At 43.4% G+C, this 24,904-nt stretch overlaps 1 protein-coding gene across 1 annotated transcript in view; it reads left to right on the top strand.

The window, feature by feature from the left end:
• The first annotated feature begins 613 nt into the window (after positions 1-613).
• Positions 614-24,904, top strand: part of DHTKD1 (dehydrogenase E1 and transketolase domain containing 1) — a 43,495-nt gene continuing 19,204 nt past the window's right edge. The window contains exons 1-8 of the mRNA XM_074942629.1: positions 614-811; positions 7,046-7,201; positions 8,775-8,986; positions 11,646-11,840; positions 12,170-12,439; positions 20,470-20,641; positions 22,309-22,507; positions 23,477-23,789. Of these exons, the coding sequence (XP_074798730.1) occupies positions 655-811; positions 7,046-7,201; positions 8,775-8,986; positions 11,646-11,840; positions 12,170-12,439; positions 20,470-20,641; positions 22,309-22,507; positions 23,477-23,789 (1,674 nt within the window). The 5' untranslated portion in view covers positions 614-654. The remainder of the gene's footprint in view (positions 812-7,045; positions 7,202-8,774; positions 8,987-11,645; positions 11,841-12,169; positions 12,440-20,469; positions 20,642-22,308; positions 22,508-23,476; positions 23,790-24,904) is intronic.

Here is a 24,904-nt window from a genome sequence, read left to right as displayed (position 1 = left end):
ATCCTGCCCTCAAACCAGCCAATATTTTACAAAATACCTCTCTGTTACTAGCCATATGCCTTATAACTAAATACCTCTCCCACCCAGTAACCCTCTCCCCCCAACCACACACCATCCACCACCAGACACCCTTCCCCTAACAACTAAATACTTTTCAACAGGGCCCTCCCCACAAGCACCTCTTCCCCCATCAGATCACATACCCCCCACAAACCATATATCCCCTTCCCCCCTCAAAACACCCCTCCCCCATCCGGTCACATAATCCCCACAACCCACCTGCCACTTCCCAAATCTAACACTTCCCCCCCACACATACCCTCCTCCCCAAACCACATATCCCCTAACCCCCTCAAGCTCCCCCTCCCCCATCAGATCACATAATCCCACCAACCCTTCCCCAAGTCTAACATTTCTCCCCCCAAAGCCCCTCCCCCACCACCACCACTCCTTCAAATCACATCTCCCCGCAAATCATGCCCCTCCCCCTGCATCCAATGCCCCCCTCCCTCCTTCTATAAATGGTCCCTGCCCCTTTAAATGCCTGCTGGCGTGGGCGGGACTAACCGTTCGCCCGCGAGGCGCGGCGGGCCAATCCGTGCTGGGGGTGTCGGCCGCAGCCCCGCCGCCGCCTGCCCAGGGCCGCGTAGCGCGATGGCTGTGGCGGCGAGGAGCCTGGCGATGGCCGGGCGGGCCTGGACGCTGCGGCGCTGGTACCGCACGGAGCGGGGGGTGTACGGCTACAAGCCCCGCAAGGCGGAGAGCGGGGGCGCCCCGGAGCCAAGCCGGGTCTTCGTGGGCGGCAGAGCAGGTGGGCGAGTCCCCCGGCCCTAGCGCGTGGGGTGCGTCTGTCTGTCTGTCCCGGGGGGTGGAGAACTGTCCGTCCGTCTGTCTGTCTGTCCTTGGGGGGGCACTGTACTGTACTGTTCCAGTGGGGAGGCGGCCGGCTGTCTGTCTGTCTGTCTGTCTGTCCTCGGGGGGGGGGCACTGTACTGTACTGTTCCAGTGGGGAGGCGGCCAGCTGTCTGTCCGTCCCTCTGTCTGTGCTAGGGTGACCACATGGCAAATGTGAAAAACGCGAGGGGGGCGGGGGCTAAGCGGTGCCTATATAAGAAAAAGCCCCAAATATCGGGGACGTAAACTCGGGACATCCAGTCACCCTAGTCTGTGCTGGGGTTGGTTCACAACGTCGTTTCTCTGCCTGCCCCTGGTGTATCTTGGGGAGGGGCTGCCTGTCCGTGCCGGTTCTGGGGGATGCACCCCTCTCTCCTGAGCTAGCCACTGTGTGTGTGTTGATGGCCTTCCCCGAGACGGGGTCTGCCTTTGCCCACCCCGTCCTGAGGAGCTGTCGCTTAGGGTCCGCACTGCGAAGTGAAGGTGTGATTGTAGCCCATGGTGAAATCTCCCTGTTAGCATTAACGAGGAGCTAGCACGGGGAACAACAGCAGTGTAGACGTGGTGCCAGGGGCTTCAGCACGGGCTAGCAACCCGAGTCCCAAGCTCTCTGGGGGCTTGCAGTCTGGAGGCACAGTTTAGGTGAGTAAAGACATGCTTGAAAGGTGTGGGAGTATAGTGTCCCACTATTTACCCAGTGCCAGAGCCTTTCCCCTCTGCAGGAAAAAAATGCCAAGAGTGGGGAAGGACTCTGGCAGGTGGGAAACAGCAGGGAAAGGCATGGGAAGCTCCCTGCAGCTGGAGCCCTTCCCAGCTGCAGGGAAAATTTCCAGCAGCTGGGGGAGGAGCATAGGAAAAGGCTCCACCAGCTCCCTGCCAGTAGGGTTGCCAACCTCCCAGGATTGTCCTGGAATCCCTGGAGTTAAAGATTAATCTTTAATTAAAGATTATGTCATGTGATGAAACCTCTAGGAAGACATCCAACCAAAACTGGCAACCCTACCTGCTGTTGGAATCTTTCTATAATGTGACAAGGAGCCTTTCTGCTCCTAGAGCCTTTGTTTTTCCCCAGTGAAAGGCTCCGGTATCAAGGAACTGCTAAAACTTTTCCCCAGCTGTCTCCTCCCCTTTTCTGTGGGGAAAGACTCTGATGGGGAGAGGGAGCTGAGGAGGGCTCAGCCTTTCCCCACTGCCTCTCCCCTGCCAGAGACTTTCCAGCAGGAAGCTGCCAGAGCTTTTCCCTGCTGTCTCCCCACTTCCAGAGCCGTTCACTTGTGGCATGTAGCTACGCAAATGCTATGCACCTTCGCCAGGGGTATGTAGTGTAGATGTAGTCTTAGATGATACATCTGTACTCCTGTGTTGCATGAATAATCCCGTGTTATATGGCTTTTACAGTGTATGACTATGATTATTTTTCTGCAGGTGGCAGGGGACATTCAAAACCTTTGGAAAATCAGGGTCTCAGAGTTCAGGGAAGCTGGGCTGACTAATCAATGGCTTTGAAATCTTGGCTGCAGGCAGTCATGAATCATTGGCTGGCTTTACTGATCATCTGACTTCAGTGCCTGCTGAGATCCCTACAGGGATCTGTACCCTCTGGCACCCTCAAACTATTCCCTCCAAGGAGAGCATGAAGAGGTGGCTCTTGCAGTATTTACTGGACCACTGGCCCCCTGTCTCTCAGGAGAGTATTATGAGACTCTCTGTATAAAGTGTTTCTGTCAAAACCAACATTAAAAAGGGGGGAAAGAATTGTTCACATTGACCAGTCATATTAAAAGAAAGTAGTCAAAGGATAAACTTAGTGTGGCTGTTTAGAAGAAATGGAAAAAGAGCCGTTTATTTTCAGTAAGGCAGTTATGGCTGTCATGAGTGTTACTCAGGGCAAGATTAGCTGAGATTCCAGAGCATTTGCCTATTAATCATTCATCTTGGTTGGTTCTAATGATCCTGAAAGCCCTATTAATTACCTCATTTGATCCTATGAGTATCTCTGGCTGAGAATCTGGGTGGAAGAAGTTATGGAAAGCTAATTTGTGTGATGATAGTAGTGTCCTTTGCCTGTTCAATGGGCAGATATTTTGGCAACACTTTAGACTGGTCTCAGAGATTCACTCTAAATGGTCAGCAGTAAGATCTATAGTCTAATCAAATCCTGCTGGCAGAATTGAATTTTAGAATGGTTATCGGTGAAATAACTCTCATGGAGTAAATGTGCACTGGGAGAGTTCCTACTGCATACGAAGTACATATTTTACAGGGTTTAACATTTTATTCAGCGTACATTGGACTGAGAGAGTGACTTGACTAAAGATAAGTTTCTCCTGTAGCAACATTCTGGCTGCCCTGGTTGTAACAAGATGTTTTAAAAATAGCATTATGATTATTATAGCAGACAACATATGATTTGATCTGAGGCTCTTGAAGGTGGATGAATATTATTCCCATGATACAGCTGAGGAAACTGAGGCATGAATTAAGTGATTTCTTCAATGTAACATGGCTAATCAGTGGTAGAGGCAATAAATCAAATCTCCCAACTCCTAAACTGTTGTCTGATCAGTAAGCCTCCTTCCTCATATTCAGGGAAAGAAAGTTAATGTTTTTTCTCTACTGCTTTTTTAAATTTAAAATTAAATGTTTTGTCTCTGCAAGAGTGGAGCAGGGAGAGTGACACTTTGCAAAAGGAAAATACAGATCAGTCAAGCAAGAGTGACCTGTTTGGATACATGAGTTTAAGGAAGCACAACAACAGAGTGGCAAAAATTGAGCTTGGCAAACAATTGAATTGTGTTGGAAAACAAAGGACTTTAGCCTCAAATACTGTTTGTGCAGCATCTTTCTGCAGGACAAAAATTCACATTAAGAACAAAATGTAAAATGAGCCATTTGATACAATTGTAACAGACCCTTCTTGTTGTTTTAGTGATTAAAGGTTGACGCATCTGGTCTACGATGTTAGTTTGCATTTAGTAATATTGTATATTTGATTTCAGGGTCAACTTAATTTTTCAGACAAACTTTGCTAATGTGACAATTTCTGACCTAAAAACAAAGAAGGTGTCATTTTTAGACACTGATGATGTCCAATTGCAAATACAGGACTATGGGTTATTCCTCCTCATCATCATCATGTTCCTATTATGCCTCTGGCATTTAGGGCAGTGACGAAGCTCCTCTACTCCTGTCTGTTTCTGGAAAGTCTTTCAATAGTTCCCCAGCTGTGCCCCAGGTTTTTCAGCTTGGCTTCCACAGCTCTTCGCCATGTTGTTTTCGGGTGGCCTTGTTTTTGCTTGCCTTCAGGTGTCCATCTTCTTGCCACTCTGGTGATGGAATCAGCTTCCATCTGAAGCTCGTGACCGATCCATCTCCAATGTCTCCTGGCAATGATGGTGCTCAGATTCTCTTGGCTGCACTGTGTCAATAGATCTTGGTTTGAGATTGTTCTGGGCCAAAAGATACGGAGAATTTTTCTGAGGCAGGTTGTATGGAATGAAGACAGTTTGGTCATGTCATACTTTCTCATTCCCCAGCATTCTGCATTATAAAGTAGCATTGAAAGTACGCAGCTCTGATAAATCTTGAGTTTGGTTTGGGTTATTGGGTGTCTTTTTTTTTATTTATTTTATTTTTATTTGAAATGAGCTGGACGAATAATTCTGACTAACTTATTTGAATTTTTATTTTCTGTTTAGAAATTGTCCTTGAACAGGTCACCATTTTCTTGGGTGTCGTTCTTGTTTTTGTTTGTTTTAAATTGTTCACTGACTAACTTGCGCAGCTACTACTCAGTTTGCAGTTTACATGGAAAAAAAGCGTGAAGGCAGCATTGTCTAATGGGGGGGGGGGGAGGGATAGCTCAGTGGTTTGAGCATTGGCCTGCTAAACCCAGGGTTGTGAGTTCAATCCTTGGGGGATTGGTCCTGCTTTGAGCAGGGGGTTGGACTAGATGACCTCCTGAGGTCCCTTCCAACCCTGGTAATGTATGATTCTATGATAAGAGTAAGGAACGAGTGTGGCAGTCAGGCCCCTGAATTCTTTCTGATTTTGCCACTGACTAGCTATGCAACGCAATTTCTTTGAGATTTGAAAATCTAGTTGACTCTTCTCTGTTACTGAAGAACTTGCAAAAGGTAAAGATTCTGAAGTTAGAATTTAGCCTACAGTTTTGTTGATGGTACACAGGGCAGAATCCTGCTCTGAATCACATCATTCTCTTGATTCAGCAGAGCTAACAGGAATAAAAGCTTGTATTGTTCATCCAGTGAAGTCAGTCTTCAGCATGTACATATATTATTCTTGAAGGAATTCTGCATGTGCAGAATTCATGTCCTGTGCAGAATTTTTCTTTTCTGCACAGAAAATATATTCTGCCCAAGAAGTGCTGCAGTTCCACCTTTTGCCCTCCAGAGGCTGCTGTGGCGCCAGAACAGACAGCAGTGGCTGACCAGCAGTAACAGCCAGCTGCATTCATCACACCTCCCTGCCTGTGGAGCCAGGTTAGGAGGCACGGGATATGGTGGGGACAGACAGAGTGGGGCATATGAGGCTGCTGGGGGGGAGGGGTGTTGCAGGCTGGGTTTCAAAAGGGCTAGTGTGTGGGGAGAGGGCTCAGGAGCTAGGGGCTGAATTGGAGGGTGGCTGGAGGCCCACGTAGGGATGGGTGGTGTGTAGGTGGGCTGCAGGGCCACATTGGGATGGGGACAGATGTGCCTGACTGAATTGGAGAAGCTAGGAGTCAGTCAGGATCTGCATGCAGGAGGCTCCACAAGTTTCTAACAGTCCCTTCCCTCCTCCTCCTAAGTCGCCCCTCCCCCCCGTTCCATACTTATCCCACCCACACCCAGCAATCCTCCAGGCTCCTTCCCTCCCTCTCCCTCAGCTCCTCTGTTATCCCTGACTCCCCCAAGCCTCTACGCTGCTTGTGAGGGGTGTGGGAAATGTTTGAGTAATTCATTTAAACTACAATACACAAAGTTCTGTATTAATTTGCCTAGTAAGGAATCTATTTGTCCAAAAAATATAAATATATATACATAGATATTTTTCTGAATCTTTTCTTTTATCTGTATTACAAACTTACTTGGTGACCAGTATTTTGAAATAAATTACCAAAATAATTGAAACAGGCATGATTATAATGAGTTGTTTTGACAAATAAATATGCATAATTTTAAAATATCGTGTGCAGAATTTTTAATTTTTTGGTGCAGAATTCCCCCAGGAGTAATACATGGATTGACAATGGCATAGAGAATACACTTATAAAGTTTGTGGATGATACCAAGCTGGGAGGGTTGCAAGTGCTTTAGAGGATAGGATTAAAATAGGACAAATCCTATGTACTCCACTTAGGAAGGAATAATCAATTTCACACACACAATGGGAAATGACTGTGTAAGAAGCAGTACTGCAGAAAGGGACCTGGGGGTCAGAGGGATCACAAGCTAAATGAGTCAATAGTGCAACACTGTTGTGCAAAAAAAAAAAGCAAACATCATTCTGGGATGTATTAGCAGGAGTGTTTGTAGGCAAGGCACAAGAAGTAATTCTTCTGTTCTTCACATTGATATGGCCTCAATTAGAGTATTGTGTCCAGTTCTGGGTGCCGCATTTCAGGAAAGATGTGGAAAAATTGGAGAAAGTCCAGAGAAGAGCAAGAAAAATGATGAAAGGTCTAGAAAACTTGACCTATGAGGAAAGATTGTAATTTTTTTTTTGTTCAGCCTGGAGAGGAGAAGACTGAGAGGGGATGTAACCATTTTCAAGGGATAAACTGTTCTCATTAATCCCTGAGAATAGGACAAGAAGCAATGGGTTTAAATTGCAGCAAGGGAAGTTTTAGGTTGGACATCAGGAAAAACTTCCTAACTGTGAGAGTAGTTAAACGTTGGAATAAATTGCCTAGGAGGTTGTGGAATCTCTGTCACTGGAAGTTTTTAAGGGCAGGTTAGACAGTCACCAGTCAGGGATGGTCTAGGTAATATTAAGTCCTGCCATGAGTGCGGGGGACTGGAGTAGAAGACCTCTCGAGGTTTCTTCCAGTCCTAGATTCTGTGACTGTATGCAGGCCTGTATTCTGACCACTGAATTGATGCTATTTGGAGTGTATGTGCTAAAATTGTTCTGTTTCCCTCTTTATATTTAGCTGATCATGGCCTTGCTCGTTTAGTAACTGCATACTGTGAACATGGCCACAAAGCTGCCAAAATTAACCCTTTGTTTGCTGGCCAAGCTGTGATGGACATGGTACCTGAAATTCGAGTGCTGACAGAAGTGCTTCAGGGACCTTTCAATACCACAGGTAAATCTGCTTCCTGGTGCACAGCTGACTTGGCCTGTGTTTGGAATCTGTCAGACAAAGGAAATGGTTGAGCTTTTTCTTTTTCCTGTTGGATGAAAATGAGGTAATACTGCAACATTAGTATGGCAAACTGTCTTCATGGTTTTTGTTAAGGTTGAGGGATTTTAAGAGATACAAAGAGAGTTTTCAGTATCAATCACTGCTAAAGCTGCAGTTACACCTTTAACTGAGGGAGCCTTCTAGCTGGAAGTGCTGATAAGGGCGTGGTCCTGTTTAGTTCAGAAATAACTCAAAATCCTCCGGCTAAAATAGGCAGGAACTAAAAGCATAGATTAAAGTCTCAGCAAACATGCAACAACTTAAATCCTGGTCAGAAATTTGTGCCTGGGACCCACTTCTAACTACAATCACGGAAATTTAAGATGGGAAAAGACCCATTAGACTTGGTCATCCTTTGACCAGTGCAGGATTGTTTCCTGCAGCATTTTATTTTTTCTGGTGCTTTATCTAATCTGCCTTTAAGAGACGCAAACACTGAAACTTCCACCGTGTCCTCCTGGAAGTTAAAATTCCACAGCATCTCGCTGCCTGATAGGCGTTTCCTAATATGCATTCAAAAGTATAAATATTCTCAGTACAACACAGGAGTTTACTGAAGGGGCCATCGCACACTGGTCCTGTATTACCTAACAAAAGGCTAGCTGTAATGGGACATGTGGAAATGAGTGCTCCATCAGCTTGCAGTTTCTGCTGCCTTAGGCATTCAGAATCATATCCACCTTCTCACTAATCATTTAGTCATCTCTTAAAATGTTCTTATCCTAAATGATTGCCTGTATGAAAGAGCTGGTTGGTACATTGCTGTTTAGTGAGGCAGTTCTTGGGGAGGAAAACATATTTTATCTTATCAAAATATAAATTCTTCTGTTATGCCATTCACTGTGGCAGCTGAGTGCCTAGCTTATAACATTTCCTGAAACCTCATAATGACTCTTGGGTAACTTAGGTAACTCTGTAATTGTTAATGTAGCTTTCAGGTTACATATTAATAGTATACTGTGTTCAACTACATTATAAAGCACTACAGTAACAGAGGCACTGTGGCCCAATGGCTAGGGCACTGGTGTGAAAATCAGAAGAGCTGGCTTCTCTTCCTGGCTCTACCACTCATTCAGTTACCTTGGATCACTCAGATTCTCTGTGTACCTCATTTCCCCATCTGTGAAGTGAGTATGTCTGTATTGTATTGCACTAGTGCTTGGGGGGGTCCCAATAATCCATCAGTCTTATTGTGCTAGATGCTGTACAAATACATAGTAAAAAGACAACTCTGACTGAAAAAGCTTACAGTGATGCATACCATTCTTTGGAAGGTGCTCAGAGAACTCTGAATGAAAAGTGCTATAGACGTCTTAATTATTTTTAACACTGTAGTGTTTTTATAAAGATTCTTGAGAACTTTACCTTCAAATGAAGAATAGAGGGACAGGACACATATTGTGTTTTCAAATCATTAATCACCTTGTTATTGAATATATCACTTTTTTTTTTTTTTTTTTTTTGGTCATCCCAGGGCTCCTGAACATGGGAAAGGAAGAGGCTTCCTTAGAGGATGTGTTGACTTATCTTGACCATGTATATTGTGGACATATTTCTATAGAAATGAGTCAGCTGTCAAGCTTGGAGGAGAGAGAATGGTTTGCTAAAAGGTTTGAACAATTAAAACAGGAGGCATTTACAACAGAAGAGAGAAAGCATTTGTCTAAAGTGATGCTAGAATCTCAGGTACATTGCATATCTTTATTATTTATATTACAGTAGTTCCTATGAGCCCCAGTCATGGACTGGGACCCATTGTGCTAGGCACTGTATAGGCCTTGCTGGAGCCCTAGCATAACTAGCAGTGTGAACCAAAAGCTGTGAACCAGAGTAGGCGTGGCCTTGGCAGAATAGTAACACACTCGGTGTCCGATAACCAAAGAAGCACAGTCCTGACCAGGGAGGATGGTACAAAAACACAGATTTCTCAGGTAACTACATAAACTCATTCCTAAGAAAAGGTACAAGAGCACACTGACCCCTCATAAAGATGAGGCGGGGATAACAGGATAATGAATTAGGATGTCTTATTCAAACGAGCAGGTACAAGTATAAGGGTAGTAACTAACTACATCTGGAGTGTAATAAGTAACTTGTTTCTTTTAATGTATGGAAGGGGAAGTCATAGGAGGGGCATTTTTATACTAGTCTAGGAGACAGCATCCTGGTGTGCTGGTTGAACTGGTACCTTGTTGCGGGCATACGTGTGTTTAATGTACCCGTAGCTCCTATGGCACACTAGGAACGTGCTTCGTTGACAATACACCTGGCCGAGCGCCTTCACCACCAAACCAAGCCTGTGGGCTTTCTTATGAATAACATTGAGGTCTGCTGAATCAACACCCTGCACTGTTTGCTACTGCAGCTGGCACCGGAGCTCCAGGAACAGCATTAACAGCACTGCAGTATGAGCAACACCTAACAACACACTACAAACACGGGGGGGATCAAACTCCCCCCCCCCCCAAAAAAAAAAAAAAAAAAACAACCCAAACCAAAACCAAACAGTACTCAACTAGCTTACAGTCTAAATATGGATGTGTTTGAGATGGGGAAGACCTGAGTTTTATCTGCTGGATGCAATGTAGAAATGAAATAATACTGCAGCAATTCTTAAAAGAAAACTGCAGTGCTTTACTCTGTCAGTAGCTGATTGCGTGGGAAACAGTGAGGTATTGCTCTCAAGGAGACTTCAGGCACATGTGCTGCTGTTCCAGTGTTCTGTGTTTCCCTTCCCATTTCACTCTCCCTGTTTGTCACTTGTTCCCCTCACCAACAGCTTCTAGTCACAATCTCTCTCAACAGGGAATATTCAGGAAGAAAGCCCTTTATTCTTTAGAGAGAAGGGAAGCTAAATGGGGGCATGATCAGGGTTCTGGCAGTGTTGCTCTAGCGAAGTAGCTGTTTGGATAGCACTGCCAAATGCTTTGGCAAAGGAGCTCTTGCCTCATTCCCAGTGCGTTCTGTAAGGGGCAGTGAAAGGCTCCCTTCTGCGGCCTTGATAAAGTGCGTGGGCTGAGTGTTTGGGGGACTCTAGCCATATATTTCCATAATGTAAAATTTTGTGGTTTTTTCATCTTGTTCATATAGTGGCACAAGAGTATTTATATGAAGGTGTCCCTGCTTCTGGCTTTCATGTGGCCCAAATAGGGAGAATTTGAAACTAGCCTTTTCTCTGTGCAAATGAGTGTTGTGTGCTTCATTGCCTTTTTTAAATGCAGTTGACAAGCTTATTTCCTTCAGTGGCTGTTTCATTAAGGGAATTCGTAAAATAGGGTTTTTCCTGACCCTACTGAGGTCAATTGCAAATTTTCCTTTGGCTCAGGGTCTAGAGAAGATTGTATAAGAAATGTTGCTCCTGCTGCACTTGTGTGTAAACACGGCAGGAATTTTAAATTCAAGGCTGCTGAGTATTGGCTAACTACAAACAAATGCCAGCCAGCCAGATGCTGAGGCTGTTGTGCGCGCACATGCGCGCACCCCCCCTCCCCCCGAGTGACATAAGTTGCACCGGCATAGGTGGTGGTGTGCACAGCGCTATGTTGGCAGGAGAGCTTCTCCCACTGACATAGCAACCACTGCTCGGTGGTGGTGATTTAATTATGTCTATGGGAGAGCTTTCTCCCATTGGCACAGAGCGGCTACACGAGAGATCGTACAGTGGCGCAGCTACATTGGTACAGCTGTGCCGCTGAAAGGTCTCTAGCATAGACATATCTATATCTGTTTTCAATCCATAATTGTAAACACTGCAAGAATTTTTTACACTTTAAGGTTTCTCCCAAAACTTTGTTGTACAAAACTAGTGAGGGGAAAAACTAGACATAAAACTGAGTGTGTTTTCCTCTTCTGTTCCATCTCAACAGTACTTGTGCCTGAGCACCCAGGGCCATGTATAATACTAATCAAAATAATATATTGCACATTGGATCAGAGGATCTTTAAGGGGTTTATGAATGCTAATGAACTTGGGTTCCTAATGCCCCTGTGAAATAAGTAACTTTGCTATAAACACCATTTTCAGATTGAACAAGTTGACCCTCTTTGCCTCCCTTCACGTTGTGTCATGTTTTTCCTACACCTCCTGATGCATGTATATGTTCAGGGGGCAAATGCATGTTCTCACATCCTAACATAAAACTAGACAGTGGCTGATCTCTCATTTGATCTCAATCATAGCCTCTTCTACTAGATTGGGTGTGGTGCTAGTAGGCAAGAAAGATCTGCTGAGGCGAGCTGGGGTTTTGTCCAGGTTTATATTCTGCATAGAATTGTGTAACTGTTGCTTTTATAGGAAGTTCAATATTGTGTTAAATGACTTGTAGTCATACTCTGTTTCTATCAGGAGTTTGACCGCTTCTTGGCCACCAAGTTTGCCACAGTGAAACGTTACAGTGGTGAAGGAGCAGAGAGCATGATGGGTTTTTTCTACGAATTGTTAAAGATGTGCGCGTACAGTGGGGTGACAGACATCATTCTTGGAATGCCTCATCGAGGAAGGCTTAATCTCCTCACTGGGCTGCTTCAGTTTCCACCTGAGGTAAGGGACAGATTGACTTACTAGCAGCAGCTTGCTGTTTACTCAGACTTTTGTGTAATAAGTTTATTTGGCAAGAAAATATCTCATTGCCAGCGCTTGAGTACAAGTGATAAATTGACCTATGTGAGCGCATACTTCTTCCTGCCATGGGCTCTGCAGATCTCCCTGTGAAAATACTTAGAGAATTGCAACAAAAGGGCTTAAGGGCAAGGTCCAAAGGGTTATAGGACTTCACCCAAAGTGTGTGACTTAAAACAAACAAAAATATCTCCAAAATTTGTAACGTAAATACAAATGTGCATTGTGTAACTAATCTTATTTCTGTGCAGTTGATGTTCCGTAAAATGCGTGGCTTAAGTGAGTTTCCAGAGAATTCGCCAGCGATTGGGGATGTCCTGTCCCACCTGACATCCTCTGTAGATCTAGACTTTGGTTCACACCGCCCTCTGCATGTCACCATGTTGCCTAATCCATCACATCTAGAAGCAATTAATCCGGTGGCTGTTGGCAAGACACGCGGAAGGCAACAGTCTCTTCTTGATGGAGATTACTCGCTAGATAGTGCTGCGCAACCTGGAGACAAAGTTATCTGCCTGCAGGTACTTGGAGAGCTCAAACAAATTTTCGCAAATGAGAGTATGAAAGATGATACTTGGTGTAAAGTTTGTAAATCAGAGGAAAGGTGAAGAGCTAGGTTTATTCACTATTAGAAAAAGGAAGATCTCCAGATGACAATGCAGCTGGTGTTTTTAAGCATCCCAGTTTTAAGATTTCCAAGCCAATGATCTCTATCTGTACTTTTTCTAGTAGTCTTCTTGCTAGTAAGAATGCTTTGAAAGCTGCACACATCTGTTTTCCCTGATGGCCATTTTGCGATTTTTGCAGTTTAAACTGTCATGCTCACCCATTGTTTCTAATCTGGGTGATTAGAGCTTGAAATAGAACCAAGCAGGAACCTTCAATCTCCCAGCCTCTGAAAACATGTCCTTGGAGAAAAACGAACAACACACACTGCAGTGTGTATTGGCCATTAGAGTATATGGTTGTGGTGAGGGGGGAGTCTCAGCACTATACTGTCCTGGTAAATCTTTCCTGGCTACCAAAAGGGGTTCTTTCTCCTTCAGAACTGCATTGAAATTGTGAAAAACCCTCAAAGTTAGTAAAGAGTTTTTGTTTTGTTTTTTTCCTCCATTCTGTTGAGTCCAAAACTGAGAACTCTGCTCTTAAACTTTTAGAAACTAGGAGTAAATAGGGAACTGGGGAAGAACTATTTCATGCCCAGAGCAATGAACATGGAAGGCATTAGTGGGGAAATAATTGGAATAAAAGAAATGCCTCAGTTTTGCTTCTGGAGTGGGAGATTGATGGACTGTTGGAAAAAAGCAGAAAAGAGAGGTTAAGATACTGTTGGGACTGAATGGCCTCATCCACGTTTCCAACAAAACTGCATTTTTTGAACTTTTTTTCTTTTTTCTTTTCTTAAACAGGAAACTTACTTGCATTTTGTTTGTTTGGTAAAACATGCCCCTGAGCTTACTGGCCCATTCCTTGCCTTGCATTAGCTCGTGGTCACTCTGGTGTGAAGTTCAGGTTCCAAATTGAAGCATGTAACGCTTTTTTTTTTTTTTTTTTTTTCTTCCCCTTGCACATTCTGCAAAACTGGGAACACTGTACAGTGCTCTAGTGGATTGATGAAAATTGCACTTTTCCACCTAAAAAGAAAAGGAGTACTTGTGGCACCTTAGAGACTAACCAATTTATTTGAGCATGAGCTTTCGTGAGCTACAGCTCACTTCATCGGATGCATACTGTGGAAATTGCAGAAGACATTATATACACAGACACCATGAAACAATACCTCCTCCCACCCCATTCTCCTGCTGGTAATAGCTTATCTAAAGTGACCATCAAGTTGGGCCATTTCCAGCACAAATCCAGGTTTTCTCACCCTCCGCCCCCCACAGACAAACTCACTCTCTTGCTGGTAATAGCCCATCCAAAGTGACCACTCTCTTCACAATGTGTATGATGATCAAGGTGGGCCATTTCCAGCACAAATACAGGTTCTCTCACCCCCCTCCAAAAACCACACACACAAACTCACTCTCCTGCTGGTAATAGCCTATCCAAAGTGACCACTCTCCCTACAATGTGCATGATAATCAAGGTGGGCCATTTCCAGCACAAATCCAGGTTTTCTCACCCCCCCCCCCCACACAAACTCACTCTGGGGTGGGAGGAGGTATTGTTTCATGGTGTCTGTGTATATAATGTCTTCTGCAATTTCCACAGTATGCATCCGATGAAGTGAGCTGTAGCTCACGAAAGCTCATGCTCAAATAAATTGGTTAGTCTCTAAGGTGCCACAAGTACTCCTTTTCTTTTTGCGAATACAGGCTAACACGGCTGTTACTCTGAAACTTTTCCACCTGCAGTTTAGAGAGGATATGGAAAACTCCCTTGTTTGTGTGGCCTTCTTTGTGATACCTCTTCTTGTGGAGATAACAAGGAAAGTGATCTCATAAACTTAAACATGTGTAACTCTTTCTCCTCCTGAAAAACAAAGGTGTTCAAGGAGCAACCAGCCCCTGTTTGTTTGTTTTTGGCGTTTCCTGTTAACCTAGTAGCGGTCTCAGGTCTTCTACCCACTTCTGTTCAACACAAGCCAACTCCCATGTCAGGGATTGCTGTCAGGCTTAGAATAGCTTTGCTATGTTGATGATCATGTGATGGTTTTTAACAGGGGTTTGGGTTAGTCACTAAAAATAAAGTGAACATAGGACTACAGTGGTTATTAGTTGGGGGCACTTAGCCAGTCAAGAGGGAGAAAATAGGTATAAAGCTCTTCTTCTTTCAGAGTCTTGGCCTTAGAGCCTCACTTCAGGCTTTTTGTTGCACAGCTCCCTGCAAGTTATTTCCTCTCCCCAGTGATAAGTGTAGAAAGTCTCAAGGCTGGCTTGCTCTAGTTCTCTTTGCTCACTTGCTTTTGGCTAGGGACAGCAGTATTGGCATGGGAGTTGGCAGCTGGCTCCTTCTCTCTGTTTTATGGCTGGTTATAGATGGTGAAAGGGAAGCAGTCTAGCTAAAATGGCAGTGAGACTGACAGTGAACCTAGTTCTCCAAGGTCTCCAGATCTTCCTTCACAAAATTTCTGGATGAAGTTCTATATCCCAAGATTGTAAAAAGGGTCCATTTGGGAGATAAACACATGTAAGTATCCCCCATACTTCTCCATCTCTTATGCCTGAGAGTTACCAGTTTTTCACCTCACATTCCTTGATTCCCTCTTTCATTGACACATGCTGTTTAAATTCCATAAATATGGCCTCCTGATACGTATTTCATTCCAATATCAGCATACAGACCATTTCTCATGAGTGGGATAAGCCTGGTGACATACCATTAGACCGCTGAGGTAACCTATAATAATCTCATTGAAATATGGTTATAAATGGCGGGGGGAATTCCTGTCCATAGTGTAAGACTATAAAATACAGTTATTGCTAGCATGGTTTCAGCTGTAGTCTGGTCAGGTCATAAAGCACCTGGCATGAACCACTACAGGAAATGAGAACTGGTCTAGATGGGCTACATTTCTGCTCTGGTGTGGGAATTTATTTGTTTTGAGTCATAGTGGGCTTTTAGATATAAATGCCAGTCTTTGACCATATGTATATGTTGATTTAAATGTCTTGGGCGCATGGCTTATGTGTCTTGCAGCTTCCACTCATCTACTTTTAGTTTTAAACCTCTTTAAAGGATTTGTTTTTCCTGTAGTTGTAACTTCTGGCCAGGATTGCAGGGCATTCGCCTCTAGTTAAGCTTAGAGAAGGAGCATTTCCTAAGAATTTTGACATTTTATGGGAGCTTGAGTTTTTGTTTGTGTTTTTTTTGTTTTTTGTTTATCTTCATCTTTTACCCTCCCAAGATCTCAGCACAGCTGCATTCTAACTTCAAGATAATTTCAGAAATTCTGTCCAAACCACAAGTCTGAGGAAAGGAAAAGACTCCAGCATCTGGAGCAGTTTTGAGAGAGTTATCAATTTTGTAAGAAGGGGGGAGGAAAATATTGCATAATCTTTTTCCATTCTATGATCAAGCCTCTCTGAATTTGCCATCCACTGTAGTGGAAAAGATCAAACTTCTGCAAGTTCTTGGGTAATGCAACTCTAATCGTGTGCATGACAAATTTTTAATGATTCCTACTGTCTGGCCCATTGACCCATCTCTCTGTAATCAAAGCTCACTGACTGAGACTTAAGAATTGACCATCTCTTTTCCTCAGTTACATTTCAATAACTTCTGAAGGGGGTGAAATTAAGGCTCAGACTATTATTGAAGACTGAGCTGAAGACTTATTGAAGACTAGAAGGGTGGTGAAGCACTGGAATGAGTTACCTAGGGAGGTGGTGGAATCTCCTTCCTTAGAGGTTTTTAAGTCAGGCTTGACAAAGCCCTGCCTGGGATGATTTTGTTGGGGATTGGTCCTGCTTTGAGCAGAGGGTTGGACTAGATGACCTCCTGAGGTCCCTTCCAACCATGATATTCTATGATAAATAAGCAGTAGTGGCCTCTTGATCAGGCATTGTCTAGAAACTAGTGACCAGCCAGAGTAGTTGCGGGCCATAAGCAAACCCAGCCAAAGGAAATGTCTGACCTGCAGGACATCATGTTTGTTTTAAACCTTGAAAATATTCTTAAGTTACAATTTTTTTTATTTTATTGGTTGTTGTGACTTAAAAGTTGCCGTTAATACAATAATCTTGATATTTCTGTAACTATTGTGAGCAAGGGTCTGAGAGCCAGACCTGCCCTTGACTCTTCTGGCCTTGAGCAAGGCATGTGTGGTCTGACTTTCAGTAGCACTGCGCACCCGCAGATTCTTTTATGGTGGATTTCTCAACATCTCTGAAAATCGGGCCATTAGCCTCTCTGTGCCTCCAGGTTCTCCTTCCCCAAAGTAGGGGTTGTGCCTGTTGTGAGGCTTTAATTAGCTATGATGATTTTAATTAGAAGACGACTTCTATGACAGTGGTAGGTGACTATCATGGGAAAGAGAGATTTCAGTCCACCAATTTTTTAAATCCTAATTACAGCAATTAAAACATCGGCCAACATTATTTTATTTCCTCCCTCAAATGTAATATGGAGGCTGCCAGAAGAATCCTGTACTGCATTGCTGGGTGGTCTCTATAACATAAACTTATTTCTCCAGGAGTTGTTTTATGGAAACAACTAGGTGTAGCCTGTTCATGTCAAGGCATTTCAAAGGACATCCTAGATTTGAGAAGCATATGAGACACGCACGTGTTTTCCCCTCTCTTCCCCCCCCCCCCACCCCAGTAAATTCCAGGAGGGCTCAAATGCCATGGGCAGAATTGAAAGTGATGCTCATGGCTGATACCAGTGAGGCTGGTTTTTGTTTATCCCCTTAGATTTTGCCACCAGATTCCATTACCCAGACCCATCCATCTCTTTTGTACAAGTAAAACCTTCCCTAACCTTAGCCCCATGTCACACACGCCCTAATAGTTGATTTCCCACTAGACACCCTCCTGCCTTCTAATTTTTCTGTTTTTCTTTGGGGGTGGGGGGAATGGCCAAACTTACTTCCCATGGAAGAGTCTCTGATTCCCTTTCGTCGCCTAATCTCCTTGACACCCACAATGTGCACTTTCTTCTTCCCTCCTTCTGAATAAAATGACCACTGTGTAATGAAACCTTCACTAAGGCTTTGTCTACTCTAGCACTTTTGTTGGCAAGACACACCCCTGACTGATATAAGCGTCACTGACAAAAGCGCCCGTGTGGACAGTGCTATGTCAGTGGGAGACACGCTTCCGCCGACATCACTTCCTCTGCCCATTGGGGGTGGTTTAATTATGCCGGCCGGCATAGAGCTGCTACACAGGAGACTTTGCAGCGGTACAGCTGTGCTGCTGTATGGTCCATACTGTAGACATAGCTTAAGGGCCTACCTTCAGTAGAGACAGGAAGGATGGAACAGTAGCTGGGGCATGAGCCTGGGGCTGAGGAGACCCAGATTGAATTTTCTGTTCTGCTACAGACTTCCTGTGTGACCTTGGGCAAGTCACTGTCTGTGCTTCAGTTTTACAGATGGGGGAAGAAAAGCATTTCCTTAGCTCATGGTGGTGTTGAGGCATTCAAGATTCTAAGGCAATCCGATACTATAGTAAGAGGGTGGGGCATATAAAATACCGTAAGTTAAATAACAGGCAGCCTCATGCCTTACATGACCCTTTGACATGGTTTCCATTATAATCAGGATCCTCTTATTAAAATCTTGTCGTCTAGTTGGAGCCTGGCCTATGGTAGAATTCACCCTTTTTCTGGATACTTCTGAACTATCCCTGCCAGTGACAGCTTATTTCAGAGGCTCATCAAAATGCTTCAGAAGAGCAAGTCCTTTGCCTTTGGAGTGCACTAGATAGCACCAAGTATCCGGTGTTCAAAAACAAATAATCCTTGAGGAATCATCCCTTACAGTGTGTCTCATTCCCTTCTGGTCCATTTCCAGTCACAGAAGCCGAACAGTTTTCTCTCCTATCAACGTGCGCTGGAGTTCTCATGTGTACTTTGGTGTTAAATTTATACTTTGTTTCTGAGAAGTTTTACTATGGAGGAATTCTGGGCCAAAAAATTAAACTCTGTGCGCAGTATTTTAAAATGCTGCATATTTTATTTGTCAAAATAACACCGTAGAATGATGCTCCCATCGGCAGCTGGGGCTCCCGCTGGCAGCCCTGGGTTGGGGTGGAATCACAAATTCTATGGGGAACATTAATTCTGTGCAAACTCTGCATTGTGCAGTGGCACAGAACTTCAGCAGGAATCAAGTTTGCTTGCAAAGTGGAGTTGCTGCTTTCCTTGGTTGTAGAGCAGGGAGCACTCTGTTTTTCATACTCCTGGTGTGCAGATTAAAGAGGCTTTTCTTGGCAATAATTCAGAGTCAGCTTTCTGTGGAAGACGCTTGTTAAAATATTAGCATCAAATCATTGAGTATAACTTGGTTCATCCTTTAGTTTAAGACCAAGATTATTAAGCAACTTGCTGGTGCACTGAGTGATTGTTTATTACGAGTTTCACTGTATTTCATTCCTTTCTGTTTTCTTGCACCTTAAGTAGACTGGAAGACCCAAGAAGCTTTTTCTTCAGTAGAATGAAATGTCATGGCTGGAGGCTAGCTGGTTACTGAGGGGGGGAAGATTTAAGTAGAAAGAGGGCATGAGACTTAAATTCTCAAATATCAAATGTCCTGTAAACTTGTATGCTGGGTTCTGAGGAGTCTTTTTCAGTGACACACTCTGCAGGTCTTGGGATGAGACCAGAGCATTGGCCGACAAGCCTTTTCACTTGCTTTAGTGTGTGTACTGGAATGAAGCTGGTGCTATTCAGTGGGACCATGCAAAATGGAGGCTTTTGGAGAGCAGCAAAACAGCTGGAGCAAGAAGTGAAATCCTTTCAGAGATGCCAGAAACTTGCCACGGTTCCTTTCTAAATTTGCAGAGGGAGTGTCAGGGTCAGGAGTGGAAACGGAACTGAATGCTGGGGGTCTCCCTTGTAATGAATAACACTGCTTATCTGTGATGCCCCCTTGTAAAGATGAACTGAAAAGTTTTATTAGAACTACTTAAAATCCAGAGGTTTCATGTCACCAGGGCTTCACATGCACATTTTCTTCAATTGTGATGTGGCTAGGTTTGTATCTATAGAGTGTCAATTGAGTTCTGAGTCTGCGGATCCTGAATCTGAAGGTAAGACCCTCACCTTGGTTTTACCTAGCAGTTTTCTAAAACTTCTAATCTTCAATGATTTTGACTATAGAGGGAGGCTTTAATAGAACCTCAGTCTGAACCACACTGAACTCTGGGGACGTTTGGATTCAAGCTCTGCAACTAAAGACTCCAGTTTCAATACAAACCTGTAATTGAGCCCAGTGTTTTCAACTTTTTCAAAAACCTGGGCTGTTTGTAACTTTTTTAAATACATTTTCTTCAAATATGTTATTAATTGTAATTTTTAAGCCTACCTGTATCTCCTGTTGATTTAGGGTCTTCAGTAGCTCTCAGTCCCTTTTAAAAACCTTTTATCTTCATTTATGTTTGTTTTTTTCATCCCTTTTTATCCTTTCTCCATATCTCTATTCTATGCCTATATTTACTGAAGTGTAGACAGACAGAAGCCATGTATATTTTGGCCTGCAACGTTTAATTTTTGGGGGAGGGGCAGTGTATCAGATGGTGACTGACTTAATTTTGTTCACTGATCTTTTACTGCAAATCTACTGCAGACTAACAACTGTCACACTTGACCAACCATGTTAGGTTATAATGCTGTGTGTAATGATAAAGTCTATTTTAAGAGATTATAGGTTTGCTCCGAGCAGATAACAGATCGGCCAATGTGTGCACAGTTGCTGGCCGTGACTCTTCATTGGAGTTAAAAGATTATATAAAATCTATCAAATTAGCATGGGAGTGAGTGACTGGTATTATTAGGGCTGTATGATCACTCTGAAAGATCTTGTGTAATGAATTTTTTCTCATTGTGACATCTTTCAGCATGGCTACTAACACATCCTTTTCTGTCTCCTTCTTCTATAATTTAGGTTCATGGTGATGCTGCTTTCTCTGGTCAAGGGATTGTTCCTGAAACGTTGACACTCTCTAATCTCCCACATTTCAGAGTTGGTGGAAGCATCCATTTGATTGTTAATAATCAGCTGGGTTACACCACTCCTCCAGAGCGAGGAAGATCGTCACTATACTGTAGTGATATTGGTATGTGTAAAAGGGTCACCAGACAAGTGGTTATGTAACCTGTGTAAAAGAAATTTAAACTCCCCAGTGTGAATGTCAAGTACAAATTCCTCTTTGGATTTTCACAGATAGTGTTTATGAATCCTAGGGAATCTTTTTCCACACTTACGATGAATTAGGTAAATTGGACTTGTTAATAGAGTAGAATACACTTTGCTAATAATAATAATTTAAACACACAAAATTGTTTTCATGCACTTCATGACAAAGATTTAATAGCAGAGAAAATTTACCTAGTAATTTTACAGAATGTTTACTAGGCTATAGTTAAGTTTTTTTTTTTTTTTATCAGTAACGAACTTTTTAAATTTATTTGACCAGTGTTTCAAGTATGTTTTGTGATATAGTATGAGACTTTATCACTGATTTGTTAAATTCAACAAGCATTTTTTTAAACACAGTGGGTCTCTGAAGCATTGACTTACCAAGGTTCTACTGTATGACTGTATCTTGCTTGTGATTGTAGTGTAACTGGTGGACTTCTGTGTTGAAATATGAGGTTGATGCCACTACTTGAATAAGGTGAATGAAGAGTCTCTCTCTCTCTCTCTGATTTGTCTTTGTTCACAAATCTTCTTTGATTAGCTAGATTGTATATGCTTTGTCCTTCCCATGTGTGCAGATGTAATTATATCCCCTACAACTAAAAACATATTAATGTCTTGGGCGTTTCACACTAAATCTTTGTTTCACTGCTTTAGCAAACCAGATGTTATAGGGTGGACCCATGATAACTGATAGAGAAAGCAAATTGCATTCCATTTTCTCCCTGCATTGGTTTTGTGGCTCACATCCCTAGATTTCCTTTCCATGTTGTGTATTGGTTGTGACATGGTTTATTACCCATTTGAGTCCTTAGAGTGATCAGGTCAGAGAACTGTGGTACTCCTGGGATTCTATGTGGAGAGGAAAAAAAATCACCAGAAGGGCCAGGGAAATAGCGGGAGCATGTTAACTTCCCTGGAACATCTAAATGGAACATCTAAAAGGAAGTACAAGCAAACAGCTGGGAACTAGCTTATTTTCTGCCTAGACAGTCTAGTTGCCACACAGACAGAAGGGAGCTCTAATGCGAGTTTGGGGTTTTCTTCTGCTTATTTGAAAAGACTTTGATTCTGACAAACCTGTCTGGGATCTGCTGGGAGCAACCGAGCATGAGTGGATTAGGGGAAGGACTGCTTCTGACCAAGGAAATTCTGTATAGATAAACCCTGCTTCAAGTTAAAAACTGTATTTTGTTTCTCTGCTGGAGCAAGATGCAACCAAAAGACTGCCAGCCTATGAGGGCTTTAGTTTCCATCCAGAATGAGAGGATTTAGAGACTGTGTGCACAAAACCTGTTAGAAGCTTTACTTCACTCTGGAACCATACTGTGGACCCATTTGCACACATGCACAGGGTTGAGGTGATTGTAACAACCACAAAGACTCTTCTCCCTGCTCACATGGGCAGAATCTCTCTGGATTTTTTTTGGCCTCTCTCTGATGCACTGAGCAGAGATCACATGTTGGGTTCCAGTGAGCATATCCCATGTGCTCATTCTCCTGTGATTGCAAAGGGTAGGGAGCACTTTGTTAGATCTCGCCCTGAGTTTGACTCATAAATCCATATTTTGAACTTCTGTTCAGGTAAGATAATTGGGTGTGCAGTTATCCATGTGAATGGTGACGATGCTGAAGAAGTCATCCGAGCGACGCGATTAGCTGTTGAATATCAGCGCCACTTCCGCAGGGATGTGATTGTAGACTTGCTGTGCTACAGACAGTGGGGCCACAATGAACTTGATGAGCCATTCTTCACCAACCCCAGCATGTATAAAATCATCAGGTAGGTTAATGCTAGCAAAGGAAGGTATATAACTCATGCCTAAACCAGCTGCAGTAATGATCAGTTTATCCTCAATTGTAACAGAAGCCTCTATATGAAATTTAAGGTCCCTGTTGACATGGCACATTCTGTCCTGCTGTTGGCAATGGTGCACCAGCATCTGTGTTTGCAGCAGGGTAAGTGCTAGTGTGGACATGGCTATGCTCTTTGGAGCACACTGTCAAGACCTCTTGCATATTAATGAGAAACTGGGCATTACTGATGATGGTGTTAGTGCTTGAATATGCAGTTTGATGCTCCTTTGAAGAACAAGTCCATCTGCATTTTAAAACTTCCCAATAGCTATTCTTGATTGGTTTGCCCTTTGCTCATGAGCATCTGTGGGGTTCAGGACAGACACAACTGGTTGGGGAGGGTTTGCAGATCAGGGCTGATGGCCATTGGCAGAGCTGTGTGTGGGAAGCTTGCACAATGCCTGCTTAAGCTGGTTCCTGCCAGTTCAGCTAGAATCCTGTTTTAGGAGCAGTAAAACTTACCCTAACTTTATCCCCACTCCAAAAAAGTTTTTTCAAAATGTGCTAGCCAGTATATTCTGGCACTTCAGATGGAGTGTGCATGCAATGTTCACTATTGTGGAAGAGAAGGCTTAGACTCCTTGTCTTAACTCAACTTGCTGTGAGTTTATCATTATTAGAGTGCAACTCTGATTTTGAGTCTTTCTTTTTGACCATAGCTGCCAGTTACAGATGCTTCTCCAATAATAAACAAGATAGCACAAATTGTCCTGGAGAATTTCTGCCCCTTACTTTTTGGAGGGCCTCCATCTGAATGATTGTAACCCAGCAGATCATTCACTCCAGTTCTTGGAATGAGTTTATATTGCCATCCGGCAGCAACAAGGTTGTATTTCCTTGTTACTACACTGATGGCACAGTGTACATGCGTGGGGTTTGACTTCCTCCCTGACAGATCCCGTAAGAGTATCCCAGACATGTATGCAGAGCGTCTAATAGCCAGTGGGCTCATGACTGAGGATGAGGTATTGGAGATAAAGACTTCATATTACTCCAAGCTGAATGATCATCTAGCCAACATGATGATGTATAGCCCCCCTTCAACCAACCTGCAAGCTCACTGGAGTGGCATGGTGGAACCCTCTGCTAGGATCACCATTTGGGATACAGGCCTGCCTGTGCCACTCCTGCAGTTCATTGGCATCAAGTCTGTGGAGGTGCCTGAAGAGCTCCAGATGCACAGTCATCTTCTGAGGACGCATGTACAGGTCTGTAAGGCTTAATGAAGTTTATCTTCTTATTCCATAGCTCAAAAAAAAAAAACCTGTTACGGTGGAAATCTAACACCACAAAGCATGCAACTAAAGAACAAAGTCGTCTTGTAAAAGAAATAATTCTTCCCCGATGAGGCTGATTTGAGCTTTGCAAGGCTTGAACCACTATTTTTTGGGTGTGTGCGAGAAATACAGGGTAATCTCCCCAAAATTATAGCACTTTATTTTTTTTATTGATAGAATAAAGGAAAAAACATTCAACAAACTTGGGTTAGGTCTTTTTAAAACTCTTAAATGGAATAAAAACTTACTTTATGGGAGACTGTCTCAGGGATTGGTAATGGAATATAGAGTCTATTTCCTAGGTCCCCAGTATAAATGTGCACCAGGTTGTTGTTAGTCACCTTCATTACTAATGTGTGATGGCTAGTAAGTTGTCTGTATAAAATTTTGTTCCAGTTCTAAGTGAATGCATCCACATAACAAAATTGTTGGCATTGATTGGCCCTTGATAGGTAGCCTCAGAGAGGCCAAGAGTTGAATGGGCAGGAAGACTGACCTAGCCTACCTCCTTCCACATCCATGGGTACATGTTGGAAGGGGAGTGTTTTGGAGAACATTTTGTATGGTTGCTGTCTAATCTGTTGTAGTCAGCTCTGGAGACTGGAAATCTTCCATCTGGCATCTTTCCCCAGCACTAAAATAAACAAAAAACTGTGATGTTAAAAGCACAGCCTGTACTCCAAGGAGTTTAAAATCTAGATCCTGCAATTGGATCCATGATTCACTGATGATCTGCATGGACAAATGTGTCCACCACATAGAACTGATTGCAGGATCGAGGCGTAAGGTGACTGTCAGCAAGTGGCCTCCTCCCAGGTGTTCCCTGGTGGCCTGCAAGTGCTCTACCACCTCATTTTCTGCTCGATTTCTTAATAAACTCAAAAGGGCTCTATCAAGTCCAATATCAGCCCTCCTTTAGGGTACGGTTTGAACTTAAAGTTCAAAAATAAACAAAGTCTTCCCTCCAGTTTTCAGCTGGGCACAGCCCCAAACTCCCTTGGTGTCTCAGGGTCCTTCTTGCCTTAGCAGGCAATTCCCAGCCCTTC

This window comes from Natator depressus, chromosome 1, assembly GCF_965152275.1.
Source record: "Natator depressus isolate rNatDep1 chromosome 1, rNatDep2.hap1, whole genome shotgun sequence".
NCBI classification, from domain to species: Eukaryota; Metazoa; Chordata; order Testudines; family Cheloniidae; genus Natator; species Natator depressus.
The sequence above is the reverse complement of the archived record's forward strand: the minus strand, read 5'-3'. Positions and strand labels throughout refer to the sequence as shown.